This window comes from Ambystoma mexicanum, chromosome 5q (genome assembly GCF_040938575.1).
Source record: "Ambystoma mexicanum isolate Mex_15411 chromosome 5q, UKY_AmexF1_1, whole genome shotgun sequence".
Classification (NCBI taxonomy): Eukaryota; Metazoa; Chordata; class Amphibia; order Caudata; family Ambystomatidae; genus Ambystoma; species Ambystoma mexicanum.
This window is the reverse complement of record NC_090933.1, coordinates 1,272,709,785-1,272,729,787: the sequence shown is the minus strand read 5'-3', so window position 1 is coordinate 1,272,729,787 and position 20,003 is coordinate 1,272,709,785. Positions and strand designations below refer to the sequence as shown.

At 47.7% G+C, this 20,003-nt stretch overlaps 1 protein-coding gene across 2 annotated transcripts in view; it reads right to left on the bottom strand.

The window, feature by feature from the left end:
- LOC138498021 (latent-transforming growth factor beta-binding protein 4-like) overlaps positions 1–20,003 on the bottom strand; it is a 743,452-nt gene that overhangs the window by 220,417 nt on the left and 503,032 nt on the right. For both annotated transcript variants that reach the window (XM_069621814.1, XM_069621813.1), the window contains one exon: positions 17,547–17,669. In XM_069621814.1, coding sequence (XP_069477915.1) covers positions 17,547–17,669 — 123 coding nt within the window. The remainder of the gene's footprint in view (positions 1–17,546; positions 17,670–20,003) is intronic.

Sequence of the window (20,003 nt, the reverse complement as noted above, 5' to 3'; positions counted from 1 at the left end):
TACTTAACCATCATTACATGGTATACTAATAGTGTGCAGGGGACGGGAGGGCTCCTACCTTTAGAGCCTCTTTTCTCTCGCTACGGATAGGTATTTGTGGTCCTGTGCCAGGGTCACGTTTCCTCCCCCGCACCTTAAGAAAATACTTTCTTTACCCTCAGATGTTTTCAACACCTTAACAGACAAGGGCCCTCATTAGGACCCTGGCGGAGTGGGTTTCCGCCAGCGCTAATCGCGGCGGATCCGTCCGCCGTACTACGAGTTCCCTTAGCGCCATGGAGGTTTTCTCCGCCTGGTTTTACCGGGCGGAGAAAACCATGGCGCTAAGGGACCTCGTTGTTAATTACGCCGCCGTACTTTACGGCGGCGTAATTAACTCCTTCCCCACTCCCATTATACCCTATGGGGCAAGAATGGGAATGGGGAAGGGTAAAATGGGGATTGGGGATTTACCGCTCCGCCAAGGTCGGCATGGGGTGGTAAATCCGCCAACCCCCATGGCGCTATCGGCGGCTTTCCGCCATGCTCCGCGGTGCATTTAGCACCGCGGATTCCGCCAGGGTCGTAATGAGGGCCAAGGTGTGTGCATCTACATCTCCCTCTACAGCATGCCATGTATGCCAGTTCACAGCAACAGGGGTCAGCTATTGAGATGATTACTCAAGGCATGGAAAATGTGGCCCAATCCATGCTACCCCCTGATAGGCAGGTGGAGCTCCAGCAGCAGGCAACACAGTCCATGTGCCGCTCACTCAGGCTGGGCATGGTGGCCTCAAACAGGGCACGCCGCGTTGAAATGGTGTCTCTGTGTGAAGCACTTGCTGCTCAGGCAGAGGCACACAGGGAGGCCCTGAGGGAAGAACACCAATCCCTCAGATCTACTCTGGGTGTGCTCAACATGTCCCTGAGGCAGCGGTCAGAAGTGAGGATGGAGCAGCTTGAAAACACCATCTCGGCTGAGCTACGTACAAGCCGGGAGGTGCTCCGAATGTCATGTGAAGCCATGCAGGCAGAACTCCGTTTTACATGTGCTACCTTGCAAGAGGAAACACGCGTATCACGTGAGGGACTGCATGCTGACCTACATGCCATTGCCACACAGGACCGGGCTTACCAGACCCGCATACTTGCTGCTGTGCAGGGGCAAGCTGCGGATAGACGTGGTCAGGCAACTGTGCCACGTCCACCTTCTGATTTACATCCATAGGGTGAGTAGGATGATGACTTATCTTCCACACAGGTCGGGCCGTGCAAGCTTTGAGCCCATGAAGGTATTTTTTTGTTGATCTTAACATCATCGCATGTGGGTGTTGAGGTGCACCCTATACCTCCTCCCCTCCTGGGTGAAGCCCCCGCACCCCCGGGGTCGTATGTGAGCATTTCTATTTTTTTTAATACTATTGTTTGTCTATTGTGCATTCATGTGACTGTGTGGTGCTTTGTGGCATTTGAAAGCATCATCTGTGTTCCAGCTGGGCCCATACAAGCTTGTCTCGTGTATGTGTTTGTGGCTTGGGGTTCTGACACATATGCCACTCCTGCTTCCCCTTTCCATGGGCTTGCAAGGATGGATTGGTGTGCCAGCAAATTACACAGGGGCATTGGACTTTCGTCTTATCTGTGGCCAGTCTGCAGTCCCACTTGTGTATACACCCCTAGTGGGGATTAAGGATGTTTTTTCCACGGCATGTCTGCAATCAATTATGGTGAGTATATTTTTGAACTGTGCTTTTTTTACGTTGATTGTGATGATTTTTCATTACTTGCAGGTATACGTGATTGATGCTTTTCATGCTGTAGATGGTAGCCTGCACCCTTTAGCTGTCAAAGCCACACTGATCATGGGAGGGGGCCGTGTAGTGACAATGTCAAGTTTGTACAGTTGGGCTACAGTGATTGGTCACTGTCTGACATTGTCAAAGTTGGGTACTATGTACATGATGTGTTTTGCTGGTCAAGGGATTTTCCTGTGTTGGGTTTACTTTTCAGGTGTCAGGGGATTGGTGTGGTCTATCACATTGAGGGGTCCACAAGGACAATGTTCACATGCGATGTGTACAGGACACTAAGGTTCACTTCATTTCACATGCATGTATTGAACACACCACCACACATAAAACCACCCATCCATGCCCACAAGTGCACAGAGATTGCCTTCTCTGCCATGCTGAGTCCCTGCAGTGCATGATCACTTACAATTTTCGGATCGTGTACATGCCTCACAGGGTAATTTGTGTTGCTTGTCCTTTTTTATATGATGCTCACGGTGTATCCCCAAAGCATTGGCCACTCACGGTGCTGAGGGGTGTGTTGTAGGGGACCCACCCACACCACACGGTTTTGGTATTTGCGGATTTGGATTGCCCAATGTGCATGCCAACAGGCATTCGGTCTTTTGTTGATGGTACCGCTGGTGGCATGCATTTATGTATGACTTTCTATGTGTGGGAGGCTGTTGGTCAGTCATTTCATCTGATTCCATGTCAGGCGTAATTGTCTCCGGCCTGTTTCCATTTGTCACGTGGCACTTCATGATGATTTTGTCATGTGTTGTGCATTTGGTTTGCTCTTTTGCTGTTGCATGTCATGTCATGGTGTGGCCGACGAGGGTCGTGGGGGTTGGGAGGGTTTGGGTGACATACCAGTGATTTTGATGGCCTGTTTTGCAGGGGGTGTGGGATATGCACCTTGCATGCGTTCCTTTTGGTCACACGGGATTGGTTATGTTTAAGTAGCTGGGGATGCACACAATGTAGCACTTCCGTGGAAACATTTTCAGGGTGGCAAGGTTGTGACAGTTGACTGTCCCTTTGTCATCATCGATTGTCACCTGGTATGTGCCAGGCCTGCGTGCACTTTGCAGGGGTGGGAGTTTAGGTGAAAAATTTGGCCACAAGATGGGTCCGGGCTGCCTCGCCACGTGCCATTTCCCCTCCCATGTGCAGCGCCTGTGCGTGTGGTTGGGGATGTGGGGGCACCAGCATTTCCACCGGTACGCCCCGTCGTGTTGCAGCACTGTGCAGGACCCATGCTGCCACAATGATCCTGCACACTACTGGGGGTGCATACAGTAGCGGCCTGCCAGAGCGGTCAAGGGGGCAGAAGCATGACTTGAACACTCCGAATGTACGCTCCACTATGGCCCTGGTTGCAATATGGGCTGCGTTGTATCTTACCTGGGGTGGTATGGTGGGGTTCCGTATTGGCGTCATCATGTGGGTGCTCAGAGGGTAGGCACTGTCCCCTGGGGAGGTGATGATGGTTGTCATCAGTTGGGTTTGTGTATTTGTCTGTGTGTGACATGCATGCATGCGCACAGACATTTCTACTCACCAATGAGCCATGTGTTGCCATGCTTCCCAACTTCCAGGGCCTGGTTCAGGGTGGACATTCTGTATATGAAACTGTCATGGGTAGACCCAAGATAGTTTGCATAGACAGAGGTGATGATTCCCTGGGCATCGCATGCAACCTGTACGTTGATGGAATGCAAGTGCTTGCGGTTGCAGTAGATGTTCTCAGGGGCGCTAGGCGGACATAGGGCCACATGTGTGCAATCTATGGCACCGAGCACATTGGGGAAGTGTGCCACCCTGTATAAGTCCTGGACCACGGCCTGCCTTTCTGCGGGTGTTCTGGGCATGTATATGTGCCTGCAGACTGAGGGGCGTGCAGTCATGATTGCCAACACCTGGTGTAGGCAGTGTGACTGCGTGGCCTGTGTGAGGCCCCCAACTATGGCAGTTGTCCACTGAAATGACCCAGTGGCCAAAAAATGCAGGACATTAAGCACCTTTCCCAAGGGGCTCAGTGCTTGGGAGCACAAGGTGGGTGATGTGAGGTCATCCTCCCACTCAGTGACCAGGTCTAGGATGAGATGAGGTGGAAACCTGTACCTGCCATAGACCTGGTCATCAGGCATCCCAAAAAGACTGGTCCTGGGCATAAAAATGCAGGGGCTGGCTATTCTCTCCTCCTGCGGTGTCCCACGGTCACTGCTGTGAGAAATAGGACATTCATTGTAGCTGTAGATGCGTGTTTGTTGTTTGTGCACACTTTTATACTGCTGTGTTTATGCCTGCATGTCTCTTTTGGTGTACGCGTGCTTTCCCTATTCGATTCCATGAATACGTGTTGTTTTCAAGCATGTGGGCGTTTCGTGTATTTCCCAGCAGTAGTTCCCCAGTTATGCCCTCATTTTCACATGTTGTTCCCCATTTCGCGGATTCCGCTCCTTTTTTGGTGTGTGCGCTACACGTTGTGCGCTTTCACTGTGCGCATCACGCACAGCGTTTGGGATGTCACAGTGACGTGTAAGGTAGACGCGGATTAGGCGCAGCTCCCAGGAACAACAAGCGCACAGACTTCCATGAATCGCTTGCTTGCGATTCGCCTGCGTGCGCTGGATTGTTCACGCTTACGCCACTGATTTCGGCGCACAATTATTCCATGAATCGGCCCCTTAATAGCGACCTGTGGTACTGCACTGTTCCAAATAGGGCTCGTGCCTGACTCCATATAGAAGAGACTTCTTGTACTTCACCTGATACAAACAGAACTGGTGCCAGATTCCTTCTAGGATCAATCTGTGGTACCGCTGACTGCCATTAACAGAGCTGGTCCCTGACTCCATCTTGTAGCCACCAGTGGCACTGCAACTGATACTTTCAGAGCTGATGTCTGACTCCGTCTAGTACTGACCTCTGGTACTGCACCCTGACACTAACAGAGCTGGTGCCTGACTGCATCTAGTAGCGACCCCTAGGTGCTGCACATGGATATAACCAGGGCGCCTGAAGACATCTAGTAGTGACCTGTGGTACTGCACAGTGATCCAAATAGTGCTTTGCCTCATTCCAACTAGAAGGGACCTGTGTTACTGCAACTGATACAAACATCTGGTGCCTGACTACATTTAGGGCCAGATACATGGAAAAGTACGCAGAGATCCCGCAAAGGTGGCGTGCAGAAAACACCTCTGTGCGAGGTTGCATGCAGAAGTTTTTCTGCGTGCTTCACGTATTCATGGAGTTGTTTGCGCAAAGCAAAGTGAACGTATATGCAATTTGCGGCCCGAACGCCCCCAACACGCCCCCTAGCAAAGCAAAAAGAGCCAGATACAGCTATCTTTCCATGCTCCTCGGGCACGAACAAATGCATCCTCTAAACAGTGCGTGGGGTAGTGCACAACCAGGTCTGCACCTCAGTGAAATTGTGCAGAGTCCCCCATACCCATTGCAAGCACCCCAACAACATGCGTCTAAATTTCTATAACTCTGGCGAAAAATCTGCATGCGAAACCCCATAAACCGTTCATGCACCCTGTTACACTACGTACGTGGACCCCTAAGTTAGTTCCTAACCCCGTCTGTGTGCACTCACCCTTAAATCCAACATGCGATCTCATTGCACAGAGGTGATTCCTATGTGCAAGTGTCAGTAGGCCTGCCTTTGGGTGCCGGATAGATTGAGGGCTTTGCATGGACCTTTCCCCGGCGAGAGCTTTAGCGATCCGATCAATGAATATGCTTTGTTCCGTGCATTTGTGGACAGCCCGTCCCTCTTAACGCCATTTTGTTCCCCATTTTGCATGTTCTGCCCCCTACTCTGGCTTCTGCGCAGACCATGCCCGCGCTCTCCGATTCACTGCACGCAGAGACTTGTAGAGCCTGCGCGAAGTCCCCGCAAAGTAAGAACAAGTTCCATGCAATTGATTCCATTAATCGACAAACAGGATTTTGCACGCCGTTTGGCACGCAATGTCCCTATTTACTGTGCAGACAATTCCATGAATCAGGCCCGTTGTAGCAACCTCTGGTATTGCAACCTAATACTAAAAGAGCTGGTGCCTGATTCCATCTAGAAGCGACCTGTGGTACTGAACACTGATCCAAATAATGCTGTTAATTGTTTCTATCTAGGAGCGACCTATGGTATTGCCCCCGGACACTAACAGATCTGGTGCCTGACCCCATCTAGTAGCAACCTTTGGTACTGCACCCTGACATTAAGAGAGCTGGTTCCTGACTGCATCTAGTGGCCACTGGTGGGACTGCACATGGCTACACCAGGGCTGGTGCCTGACTCCATCTACTAGAGGCCTGTGGTACTGTGCACTGATACAACTAGCCACACACAAGAAAAAACCCTCTTAGCGTTTTACATAGATTTCATTGGAAATAACTTTATCAACAATGATCTAGTTGCAAAATGATTTTATGTATTGTTTATTTATAAAATCACTTGTGAATTTTAATTCATCTCCTCAACAGACAATTCCCAAATATTTTTGAAATAACAACCCAATGCTAAAAGTCAAATTAAAACAAATGTATCAAGAGTATTGAAAGGAAAGAGAGCCCCGGGCGGGCGCCATGCCCCTCATCTCCAGAGTTGGGATAGAAGTGTCAAGTGTGAAGAGTACATCACTAGTGATCTTCTGCATCTTAGTTGTGTCAAAGAGGCTGAAAGAGAATACTATCTGGGAAGTACTCTCCCTCAACACTCTATCATCAAAAGAGATATTGGGTCTCATTACAAGTTTGCCGGTCTGGGAACTACGGTACCGGTAAGCTTGCCGGTACCGTAGTTCCCGGACCGGCAAACTACAAGCTGTGCTCGCGGGTGCTTTTCTGCCTGCCAGGTCGGACCTGGCTGGCAGAGTGGCACCTGTGAGTACAGCATGTCGGATGCACCGGCAACATTCTGAATGCTACCGCTGAACTTGTAATGAGGCCCATTCAGTCTAGAGTGTGCCACAAGAATAATCTCCTTTATAAGAGTATTAGAAGAGAGCAAGGACACTATGGGACCAGTTCCCCTTGTTTTCACTGACAAGAGGAGGGGAAAGAAAGTAGAGGAATATCTGTGTGTTGGATACAAAGGAGTGTTTGACTTTCAAACCAGCCCCATAAGAAGCCTGGAAAGAAGTGCAAAGATTGACAGAAACTGTTGTAGGAAATGATGCAAAGTTAACTAGCGGTTGAACCAACTGGACCAGGAGAAGGAGTCATTCTCCAAGTTACTTTATCTGAATTGTTGATCCAGAAACTAAGGCAAAGGGTTATTAAAGAGCAGCTTGGAGGCTGACGAAGTCGATCAGGAGAAGATACCAGTTGTTTAACTGTGGAACCAGGAGAAGGTAGTTATTCCCCCAGGTATTCTCTACAAGTGCAGAACTTGAACTATTATTGGAGACTAATAGAAATATGCCATAGGACTGATCTCATTGCATCAGGAGAAGGGAGTTATTCTCCTGGAGCCATTTATGTTACTGCCTTTTGTTACTGGTAGGGCTACAGTAGGTTAGTTTGCACAGAGGACGAACATTTTGAGATGGACAACCACCCGGATGACGAGCACCCACGTTCCTCTTTACTTAGGTAAGTAAAACACTTTAAAGATGGAGGAAGATAGGACCTTTTTCATTCCCCTCTGCACTTGCACGTGCTGAGCACTCACAAGGCATAGTAGGTCCGTCTCCACTTCCCTTTTCCCAATTTTTTTGGCACTTTAATTTAATTATTTATCCTTGCTGTAATTCATTGTCTACCTCCCCTGTCCCCAACCTGTTTGCCCCAAGGGCGCTTTGAAAGAGTTTTGCTAATTGTATAAGCGCCCAACAAGTGTCCAATAAATAAATAAATAAATATTGTGTAAACATGCCACCCCTTTGTCTGACTCCTTACTCCAGCACACCACACTAGGTCCTTAACTGCAGCCCATAATTATCAGGTGAAACGGTGAGTGCTGTGACAAAATGTCAAGTTAGACAGGGGAGTCAAAAGAGTTATATTATGTGAACCGTTGGGCCAAATTTTGCATAGGAATCAGCTTTATTCTATTGGAGGTGGGGATGTGTGTTTTGGGTCGTAGTGGTCAAGCAGTGTTTGTTGCAGATGTGTATGGGAGGCCAAGTGCAGGCATGGCACTGCAAAACAGTAGCAATATTCAAAAGGGAAACCCACACCTTGGACCCCGTGAGAAGAAAATGCAGGAAATCCATGCGCTGGACACTATTGGAAAAACAATCGAAGTGTGACAGTGGCAAACAGTAGCAAAGTTCAAGTAGGAACCTCACACCCCGAACCCTATGGGAAGAGAATGCAAGTGCGGCAGTGCAGAACAGTAGCGACATTCAAGTCGGAAGCCTACACAATGGACCCTATGGGAAGAGAATGCAAGTGCGGCAGTGCAGAACAGTAGCGACATTCAAGTCGGAAGCCTACACAATGGACCCTATGGGAAGAGAATGCAAGTGCGGCAGTGCAGAACAGTAGCGACATTCAAGTCGGAAGCCTACACAATGGACCCTATGGGAAGAGAATGCAAGTGCGGCAGTGCAGAACAGTAGCGACATTCAAGTCGGAAGCCTACACAATGGACCCTATGGGAAGAGAATGCAAGTGCGGCAGTGCAGAACAGTAGCGACATTCAAGTCGGAAGCCTACACAATGGACCCTATGGGAAGAGAATGCAAGTGCGGCAGTGCAGAACAGTAGCGACATTCAAGTCGGAAGCCTACACAATGGACCCTATGGGAAGAGAATGCAAGTGCAGCAGTGCAGAACAGTAGCGACATTCAAGTCGGAAGCCTACACAATGGACCCTATGGGAAGAGAATGCAAGTGGGACAGTGCAGAACAGTAGCGACATTCAAGTCGGAAGCCTACACAATGGACCCTATGGGAAGAGAATGCAAGTGGGACACAGGAAATCAGTAGAAAAATTCAAGTGGGAAACCCACAGCCTGGACCCCATGTAAAGAAAAATGCAACACTGGCCAGAACAGAAGAATAGGTGGATGATAGTAACAGACTTACAATCCTGCATTCAGGGGGAGGTGCATGGGTGCCCAAATATAAACAGCTTGAGTTCATGAAACCTACACCTGGAACACTCTGAGAAGCATAACACTAGTGTGGCAACAACCCCAGTCACAAGAATCGGTGAAGACATCCCTTACCTGGTGTTAGGCAGAATCCTGTGCAGTGCCCTTAGGGAGCACTGCACACAATTAAGACTACAAGTGGTGATACAAGTTTTACCTTTGGTACAAGCCTGTACTACTAAGTTATAGTGGTAACAGTAGCAGAGCAGCCAGACTTATCTCAAGAGTATATGAGCAGTAGCAGAGATTACACAAAGGGACCACAATTACTGTGACTCAAGCAAACACTGACTCAAGGTTTCAGGTAGCAAAATATAAGTACATTTATTTTTAAACCATTTGTTATCGACACTTCTATTAATTCAAAAACCATACATAAAATATACTACAACTAACCAATTCACTTTGTACAGTAAGTCTCAAGGTAAGTACCCTGTGTTGGAATGAACCAGTGTTAGGCACATAAACACGTTACCGCGGATATGAATGCGATCAATTTTTGACAGTTCGGTCTACTAAACAAGCGCGTTTCCGTGACATGAAATGCTACCGGGGCAAAAACACACTTAGCACCTGAGATACCCACAGGGAATTGGAGGCAAAAATCACAGGCAATATTTTGGTTAGGCAGGCAGAATCAAGAAACACTCAGAGACAGGAGTTCAAAAGTCAAAGGACCGGAACCAGGGTCGAAAGACACCGGGGCCAGTTGCCGAAGATCACACGGTCTAAGAGTTCACAATTCAACAGAGCCAAAAGTACTACGATATTGTCAATGTTCGGAAGCAAAAGTTACAAGAAGGAGGGAAGACAAGGTCAAGCCTTGGAAATGAAGAAAAAGGGATTCACCCAGTTTCCTCAACAGAACATAGTACCTTGTTCCAATGGTGCAGCTGGTGCCCTGGCAGTTGTTCCTGTTGGATTCCCACAGACCCACGATTCCTGGAGCTTCATCAAGAAGGGAGGACGTCTGAAGGGGGTCTGCACCACACACGGATGAGGCCGGCAGCAGCGACACAGAATAAAAGGTGCGCTCCTTAAAAACAGAAGAGGCTCTTCAGGTGGCTATCCGGACCACTACAGCAGTGTGCATCGATTTCGACCACGGAAGAGGATCCTCTGGCTGTAGAAGATAAGCTGGTTATCCCCACCAAGCTCAAGGGAAGAAGACTCCAGACTGGATCTTCTCTGAGTCGTTGAAGGGCAGATAGCTCAGGACTGCAGCAGGGCTTCATCGGGACGGGGTAGTTGCAGCAGCCGTCGTTCTCTCCACTTCCCTTCGGTTCCTTGTAGTTCCAGTGGTGACTCTCTGACTTCTAGCCCAAGGGACCTGCCTTTTAATGCGAAAAAACCCCATTCACGCAGACTGGCTGTCAATCACCCAGCGGGTGGTTGTCCAGCCCGGACAACTGCCCTGGCCAATCATGACAAAGGGCGACTTGGGTTTCCTAGGATACCCTGTGCAGGGGTGACTACATCCCTCCCTCACATTCAGCCCACCTAGACACCTAGGCGCCTGTTGGAGGGCTTCTGAGCAGAAGCCCACCAAAAGACAGTGAACAAAGAAGACAAACCTAGTTTGCCGCGCAAAGTAAAACACAAGAAGGACTTTAACAAAAAGAAATGGCGAATAAACCCAACTGCAGCCAAAAGAAAGACGATTTGGTCAAGTGGGTTTATGTTCGGGGCTAATATAATAGCCAAGAATAGTACCACGTTTATCTAGTATAATAGCGGTAGACAAATTAAGGTAGATACCACTGCCACCAGCCAAGTCTAAATGTTAAAAGAGCGAAACAATGCTCTAGGAGGTACAGATAAATAGGGATACGAGTTAACCCTTTCCAGTACTCCATGGAAGATGGGGTGTACTGGATCTGTGGTAGATTGACTAAGTAAAGTTAATGGTAACATTAGCCTTTTCTGGGGGACAGTAGTCGCCTCAGAAATGGAGTCGAGGGAAGTCTCAAAGACAACCCTGTGCACCGGCACTGAAGGTGCTGTGTGACACACACAAAGAAGGTGGCTACTGAAGTGGTGTACTTCAGAGTCCACAATCACAAAAACAGATGGAGACACATAGCAAAACACAGGTAAGAGTGGGGGAAAAGCTCTCACTCTTACCAGGTGGAAAAAAATAAACTCCAGAAGTCCAGCAAAGCTGCTGGGGGACTAACTAGGTGAGGGAAATTAGCCATAAATGAGAATTCTCCCTAACACTCGCCCCCCCCAGACTAAGGGACAGGAGGATTTAATCCACTCCTGGATGGACCTCATACCTCTAGTCGGTTACAAACATCCTAGAGAGACCATCAGCATTTTGGTGGTGACTTCCTGCTCTGTGCTCAATGGAAAAATCAAATCCTTGTAGGCAGATTGACCATCTGAGTAACTTTGGGTTTTCCCCTTTCATTTACATCAGCCATCTCAAGGGTTGGTGGTCAGTCTGAAAAGTGAGGGTAGATCCATACAAGTATGGTCTAAACCTCTTCAGTGCCCACACAATAGCAAAACATTCTCTTTCTATTGTTGCCCACCTTGTCTCAGGATCCTTTAACTTCCTGCTGATGAAACAAATGGGGTGTTCCCTACCTTTCTCATCCAGTTGACTAAGGACTGCACCTATACCCACATTAGAAGCATCAGTTTGTACAATTAAGGTTTGGTGATAGTCAGGAGCACTTAGGACTGGAGCTTGACAAAGGGCTTTCTTTAGGCCTTCAAAGGCTTTATTGCACTCCTCATTCCACCTGACATTTTTAGGAAATTTGGGAGAGGAGAGGACATTCAAGGGAGAAGCTATGGTCCCATAGTTATCTATGAAGTTCCTATAATACACAGTGGGACCTAGGAAGGCTCTCACTTGGGTTTGAGTAGTAGGAGTGGCCCAGTTTTGTACAGATTGTACTTTGCTAGGCAGTGGCCCTATTTCACCGCCTCCTACCTCATGTCCAAGGTAGACCAGTGAACTCTGACCAATTTGACATTTGCTTGCCTTTATGGTCAGATGGGCATGTTCAAGAGCCTGCAATACATAACCTAGGTGTTCAACATGTTCTTTCCATGTAGGGCTGAACACTGCAATGCCATCCAAGTATGCCATGCAGAAGTCCTCCGTCCCATTCAGAACTTGATTGACCATCCTCTGAAATGTAGCAGGTGCATTCTTTAATCCAAAAGGCATTACCTTGAATTGGTAGAGGCCAGTTGGGTGGAGAATGCAGTTTTCTCCTTGGCATGGTCTGTGAGGGTTATTTGCCAATAGCCTGACATTAGGTGAAATGTGCTGAGGTACTTGGCTGCACCAAGTTTGTCCACCAGCTCATCTGTCCTAAGCAAAGGATGGGCATCAGTCGTGGTGACTGCATTTAGAGCTCTATAGTCCACGCAGAATCTCAACTCCTTGGATCCTGCCTTTGGTACAAGCACAACTGGGCTAGACCATGGGCTAGTAGAGGGTTCTATTACCCCGAGTTCAAGCATCTTGTTGAACTCATTCTTTATGTGGGATCTGACATTGTCTGACATTCTGTACCCCCTGCTTCTGACAGGTATACAGTCACCAGTGTGTATGTCATGCTGTCCCCAAGGGGCAAGCCTGGTGAAAGTGAGAACATAGAGGCAAACTGATTTAACAGTAACTTGCATCATCCTGCTGGTCAGATGTGAGACTCGAAGAGAGATTAAATCCTTCCACTTGCTCATCTAAAGGTAAGCCTCTGAGGAGGTCAGGTAGAGGTTCACTCTCCTCCTCCTCCTGAGCTGAAGCTAGAAGCAAAAATCCTATGTCAGGTCTCGAGACATAAGCCTTTAAACCTTTTGGTGTGAAAGACTCTGGGAGCCTCCTTAGGATTGCCTAAGTCCACCAGATAGTTCACCTCTCCAAGTTTATCCACAACCTTGAAGGGTCCTATCCATTTGTACTGCAAGGCCCTCTGCCTTGTGGGGACCATAACAAGAACAAGCTGGTCTTGAGTAAACTCAACCATGTTAGCTTTCTGGTCCAGCCAATGTTTCACCAGAGCTTGACCAGCCTTCAAGTTATCACTTGCCTCTGCCATCATGTGTGACATTCTCCTCCGGAGACCTATTACATAGTCAGTCACTCTGACTGGCTTGGGGGAAGGAGCACTCATCAACCCCTCCTTAATCAGGGCCAATGGACCTCTGACTGGGTGGCCATAAAGAAGTTCGATGGGACTAAATCCTACTCCCTCCTGAGGGGCTTCTCCATATGCAAAGAGAAGGCATGGCAGTAGAAGGTCCCACTTTCTTCTAAGGGGTTCTTCTAAAGCACCTATCACGCTCTTCATAGTTCTGTTAAACCACTCTACCATCCCATTGGTTTGGGGTGGTAGGCAGTTGAGAACTTGTAGGTAACTCCACAGGTTTTCCAAATGGTTTGCATGTAGTGGGACATAAAAGTTGATCCCCTGTCAGCTATCACCTCCTTAGGGAAACCTACTTTGGTAAAAATACCAAGTAGGGCCTTAGCTACAGCCGGAGCCGTAACAGTCCTCATAGGCATAGCTTCAGGAAACCTAGCGGCATGGTCCACTACAACCAGGATAAACCTGTTGCCTGAAGTTGTGGGAGGGTTAAGAGGACCAACAATGTCAATCCCAACCCTCTCAAAAGGAATCCCCACCACTGGGAGAGGCACTAAGGGTGCCACATTCTTGGATCCACTCTTGCCAGAGGTATGACAAGTGTGCAGCTTCTGCAGAACTTGTCTACTTCTGTACTCATCTTAGGCCAGTAGAAGTGCAGAGATAGCCTTTCTTTGGTCTTCTTAAAACTTAAGTGACCAGCCAAAGGTACCTCATGGGCTAACTGCAGAAACTGGAGTCGGTTCACTAGAGGTACTACAAGTCTTCTGTAGTCTCCAGAGGTCGACTCAGTTGCTTCACTGTAGAAGAGGCCATCTTCCCAGTGCAACCTATACTTCCCAGGCTCAGTCCCATTGAGCTGAGAAGCTGCCTGTTGGCGAAGACCTTCCAAGGTGGGACACTCTCTTTGTCCCTTACTGAAATCTTTTCTGTTGGGTCCACCTTCTGCCAGTAAAGACTGCAGCTCAGGATGGTCAACAGGGTCAAGATCTCCTACCAAGGTAAAATCCTCTTCTAGATCTGATTCCTCAGTATCTAGTTTGACCATACAGGGTTGAACCTCACACTCAGCCTCAGCTGGTGTGGGAGTCACAGGTGTGACTTTGGACAGTCTCGGAGATGTCCTTCTGGGTACAGGAGTGCTTGCTGATTTCTTGCTGGCAGGCTTAGGTTTCCCCTTCGTCTTTTCTTGTCCTGCAATGGCAGTAAGTAAGTCCTGTGGAGTTGGGGTGATAGCTTCCTCTATCATGTCCCCAGGAGAGCCTCTTGAGGTTCTCTCCCTTGCAGACCTTGTGAGCTCCTGCTTCCTTCTGCTGGGGGTGCTAGACACAACTCCAAGAGTTTTAAGGTCATTACCCAACAGGACCCTCCCAGGTACGTTATTTTGCACACTTACAGGTATTCTGACAGTCATGTCATTACACTGGATGAGAGCTGGTAACTTGGAAACCATTTGCAGAGGGCCTCCAGCTAACTTGGTTAAGTGTTTGGGTGCCTTAGCAATATCCACCACTTTGAAAAACCATTCATCAACCACAGTTATGCTGGCTCCATTGTCTCCGATGGCAGGGGACTCCTGACCATTAACAAGAACACTATCTTTATAATACTCTTTAGTATTATCTGGGATTGAGTTATAGACATCTAAGTTCTGTTGTTCCCAAAGACCCAAGGACAATAAAGAAACACTAGCTGAGACTCCAATGGGCTTATCAGCTAGTAGCTGAAAGTTTACACTTGTGATAGGTACTTCGTCCAGCTGGGAGAAGGCTAAGGAGACAGTGTTGATCCCTGAAGGTTTACCCTTACACTTGGGATCTCCTTTCACATGGCCAGGCAACCCACAAACAAAGCATTTTCAAAATGCTCTCTGCAATGGGGGTTTGCCCTGGCCTCCAACTGGTGTGGAACCAGGTGGTACACTAGCCTGATTCGGTTTACCTTGTGGCTTACCCTGGTTATGTTTGGGGCCCTCTTTTGGATTGGAATTATTGGAATTCTCTGTGTTGTCTTTCCTTGGCTGCTTCCCCTCATCCTTCTTCTGAGTAGCCCCAGAATCCATGTGAGTAGCCCTGTTGGCAACCCACAAGTCAGCAGCCTTAGTTTCTTAGCATCTATCTCCTTTGAATCACCCAAGTGCTGTCTAAGCTCAGGAGAGCAGACATCAAAAATAGACTCCAACATTACAAGATTCCTCAAACCTTCATAAGTGTTCACTTTGTAACCCTTAACCCAACCATCTAAGTTTTTCAAACATTCACACACCCAGGTAGCCCAAGGGGTACCATCATGCTTTTTGATGGTTCTAAACCTCTTAAGATACTGGGAAGGGGTCTTCCCAAACCTAGCTATTAATGCTAGTTTCACAAACTCATAATCCTGCTTATCCCCCTCCCCCAACTCCATTACAGCATCACTTGCAACGGGGGAAGCCTAGAGAAAAGCCAAGGAATCAACTGATTCCCTGAGATACCTTGAATCCCATGATTGTACTCAAACATTGCTAACCAATCCACATGATCAAGTTTAGTCTCATACATACCAATCATTTCCTTTGGCATACAGGGTCTCTTACGGCTTGAAGACCTAGAGGACTCTGGGAGAGAAGCATTTTCTAGAGACAGTTTCTTCATTTCTAGTTCATGGTTCAGCTCCATTTCTCTGAGCCCTACCTCTTGATGTTTCATGGCAGTTTGTGCATCAATACGTTTCACTTCTAATTCAAGTCTCATTTTCTCAAGTGCAATAAACTCAGGAGTAAGTGTAGGACCTGTGGGGGTCCCTGTGGACACAGCTTGTGCATTCTGGTCAGGCAAGGGAGTTGCAGGGTTTCCTAGCAAGGACCCATCTACTTCTTCACAATGAACACTCTCAGAATCAGAAATATCAAAATCCACATTTGCTGGAATGGTAGGCCCTTCTGACCCACTCTCCAGACTTTTTCCCATTAACTTTGCAACCAGTTCAGATTTCTTTCCTTTACCAGAGATATTCTTATCCCTACACATGGTTCTCAGAACCTCAGCAGTATAGAGTAACAGACTCTCTTCGGTGTAGTTTTCCATATTTGAAGGACTTTAACAAAAAGAAATGGTGAATAAACCCAACCGGAGCCAAAAGAAAGATGATTTGGTCAAGCGGGTTTACGTTTGAGGCTAATATAATAGCCAACAACAGTACCACGTTTATCTAATCTAATCGCGGTAGAAAAGGTAGGGTAGATACCACTGCCACCAGCCAAGTCTAAATGTTAAAAGAGCGAAAGAATGCTCTTGGAGGTACAGATAAAAAGGGATACGAGTTAACCCTTTCCAGTGCTCCATGGAAGATGGGGTGTACTGGATATGTGGTAGATTGACTAAGTAAAGTTAATGGTAACTTTACCCTTTTCTGGGGGACAGTACTCGCCTCAGAAATGGAGTCGAGGGAAGTCTCAAAGACAACACTTGCCACGGCACTGAAGGTGCTGCGTGACACACACAAAGAAGGGGGCTACTGAAGTGGTGTACTTCAGAGTCCACAATCACAAAAACAGATGGAGACACATAGCAAAACACAGGTAAGAGTGGGGGAAAAGCTCTCACTCTTACAAGGTGGAAAAAAATAAACTCAAGAAGTCCAGCAAGGCTGCTGGGGGACTCACTAGGTGAGGGAAATTAGCCATAAATGAGAATTCTCCCTAACACCTGGAAGTTGCTGCAGAAGGCATGTCATCTGATGCGGCTGGATGCAAAGAGTGAACAGGCAAACAGGGATGGTAAGCACAAAAAAGAAGGCACCCTTTGCCTGATCCCTTAGCGGGCTGCCCGGGCAAGGCTGTCCCGGGGAGGGCTTCAACTATGGCCGAGGAGCAGTTACCGTCGCTGAGTCCTTTTGGTGTTCCGGGACTCGTGACGTGAGGACGGGCAGTGGGAGGGGGAGGCGGAGATGTGTATTGTGGCTGGGGAATGCTAGGAGGTGCTAATGCAGTTTAAAAATGCCCTCCCCCCAAAATGTAAGTACCAGGCAAGGCCTGCTCACGCCCTGGATGTCTTGTTCTCCGTGCTGGTGAGCAAGAAAAGGGTGAGATACAGTTACCATCACTGAGTCCTTTTGGTGTTCCGTGTTTCGTGACCTGCAAGACCAGTCGATGAGGCAAGGGTGGGCAGAGGGAGGGGTAAGAGGAAGCTGGGTCTAGTGGCTAGAGAGGACTGGCAAGAGCAGAGGCTTAGATGTCAGTACGTCACATTCTTTCTTTGACAGAATATGGTGCTTTTAGGAAAAAGTCTTGTTCCTCCACAGTACAATACTTTTCTAAATGTACACGGACTGTTGAGTCAGACCCAGAGTCTAGTATTCATAGGTACGAAATGGCTTGCTCTGTGGGTACACTGTGCTTAAGAATTCCCAGCACTCCCTCGTCTCACACATTTTCCTTTCTGAAGATGAAGGTTCATGTGGGTATTCCACTGTGAATTATAGTTATGTTAAATAATGCAAACACTATATGTGCCAATGACCCACATGGATGATAAAAAAAATAAATGTGTTACTGGTATCATACAGACCTTCACAGTGGGTCCCGTTGCCCCTAAATCCAGCCGGACAGCCGCACTTGTAGCTGCCCAGGACATTCTCACATACGCTCTGGCCAGGGCAGATGCCAGGTTGCTCAGCGCACTCATTCACATCTGGGAGAGAGAGAGAGAAGACATGCAGAGTGAGCCATGGAGCCTGACCCTTCACACAGAAAGTAGAGGTACACTGCAGTGTGGTGTCTGTCATTAGACTAATTGCTCTCCTTTGACAGTGAACAAAGGAGCCAGCTTTGTGTGGACTGGAGGTTTCTGACTCCCACTGGACAGTCCTTTGGGCTGGGCCCCTATCTGGTTTCCTCAGGGCATTCACAAGGATAACAGTGGTGGAACTCCCAGCATCCTATGGTATTAGACACATGATTGATCAGGAAATATTTGTATCACACAACCTACAGGCTGCTGGAAAGTTGCTCTTGCTGTTCCAACTTCCAAATCATCAGACAATATAATAAAAAGCCAGATGCATGTTTGGCTGATGCAGTAGTGCGCAGTAAACACTGCCCGCTTTGCCTGTTGACACCACTAGAGGGAGCTGTTGCCTCAGGAATAACATGAACACACTGAAAATGACTCCCCTCACGCACTTTGGCCCGTCAACATAGGCTTTCACACTAGTAAATAAATAAATAACAAAATAAAACCTTCCTGAACTTTACAGCTAACACATTTTTGGAAATGGTAGTAGCACACTTGTACAAAGCACCTCACAAATATCTACCACTGCCACCAAATATCCAACTGCTGGGCGACCAAGTACCATTAGATCCATAGGATTTGAGGGTAATCCTGACTTTTTGGTGTACACCAGGAGAAAGCCCAGGCCCATTGCCCTGTTGCAATAGCTAGAACCAGGCAATATGTTGGCAGGATTTGTCCATATGGCGATTTGATTAAGAGGCCTTTGGAGGAAATGCAAGCAACGAGGACACACAATAATGGGGCGTGAACCTGCAACCCACAGTATGCACATAAAGCCACATGGCGCCGTAAACAACATAGAACTATGGAAGATAACCAAATCACATCTTCTGGTTTAGAAAATGAACATTTCCAACATATGTACACCCGCTTCTGATACAGGAGTGGGCAGAAATAGATCCACTGTCTATTGATTTGGAACAATGTCCCCCACTGCACCCTACAGGACACCGAGCTGGGAACATGCGGCCAGGCCCAAGAGGTCAAATGCAGGTGCTGACTGCCCTGCAAGGGGTATTCACTACTCAGTAGCCAATGAGCTCCACACAGAGGCGCGGCCGCGAACTGCCGGAGGCAATCCATCAAGTGGATCGAAAAGTGCTGCAAACGGTGTGACCCTGAGTAGGTTCCGAAGTTGTTGGTGTGGTGTCTGTCGCCCCCTGCCGCCCCCTGCCGGGACAGGCTCGACAGGAGCAAGGTTTGAGATGGTTGATATGGGGCTCCTCGCTCTCTTCAATGCACCGGATGGATTTGGCGTAGCTCTGCCCAGCGCACTCAGCTTCTCTTCTCTCCACGGCTCAAACAGCGGGCAATTATTATTATTATTTGTTAGGGTATTTATTGAGCGCAGACCAAGCTTCGGGAAGCAATAGAGCACTTTACATGTCATAGGGGACAGGGTAGAGTTAGGGAAGCAGAGATACATGGGAGTAGGGTTCTTTTCTTGCTTTCAAATATACACTAATGTCCTTGAATGGCAATACGAAACAAATGTCAAAAACTGCCCCTCCCTCGCAAGTCCCCAATAATAAGAAAGCTCAAAAATATTGAAGCCTCCAAGCCTAAAATTAGCCTCTTTTTAGCAAGCGTAAATTAGTGGAGGACTCTGGAGAATTTACGCTGCAAACGCCAATCTTGGATTTAACTGACTCTGCAATGGTGAGGGGCCTTAGAGAGGAGGAGGCAGTGCCAGATAAAAATCAAATCAAATCAATTCAAATTCTAAATTGTCAGGTTACATTCTGATTCAGTCAAGGCTGAATTAATTTGCGTTTGAAGAAACACTGCATTCTATGAGTGAGGTGTTTAATGCATGCCTCAAGACCTCAGCGGCTACAAATCAGGCTCTGTATGCCGTGCACGTCTTAAACACTGTAATACCCTGAAACCACTACTACACCACTAGTAAAACTGTGAATGATCAATGTGACGCTCTTTCTGCCTCACCAAAGCTCTACCCCAGCTCTTCCTCTAACTCAGAAGAATCATTCTCAGATTATTCAGACCAACCATCATGATCATTTCAAAGACCTTCTCGAATAAAAGTTAAGAAGTCAAAACATCAAAACCCCTCCCTAATCAACATAATTGTGGATCAGGAAAGTTCTTGAGATCTTTGATTACCCCTGCTCGGATATGTCAGAAACCTCGCAATAAATTGAATCTAAGAAATTCCAAAAGAGTGACCGAGGTTTTGGAAGAAATGCCAACTTGATGTCTCTAATCTAG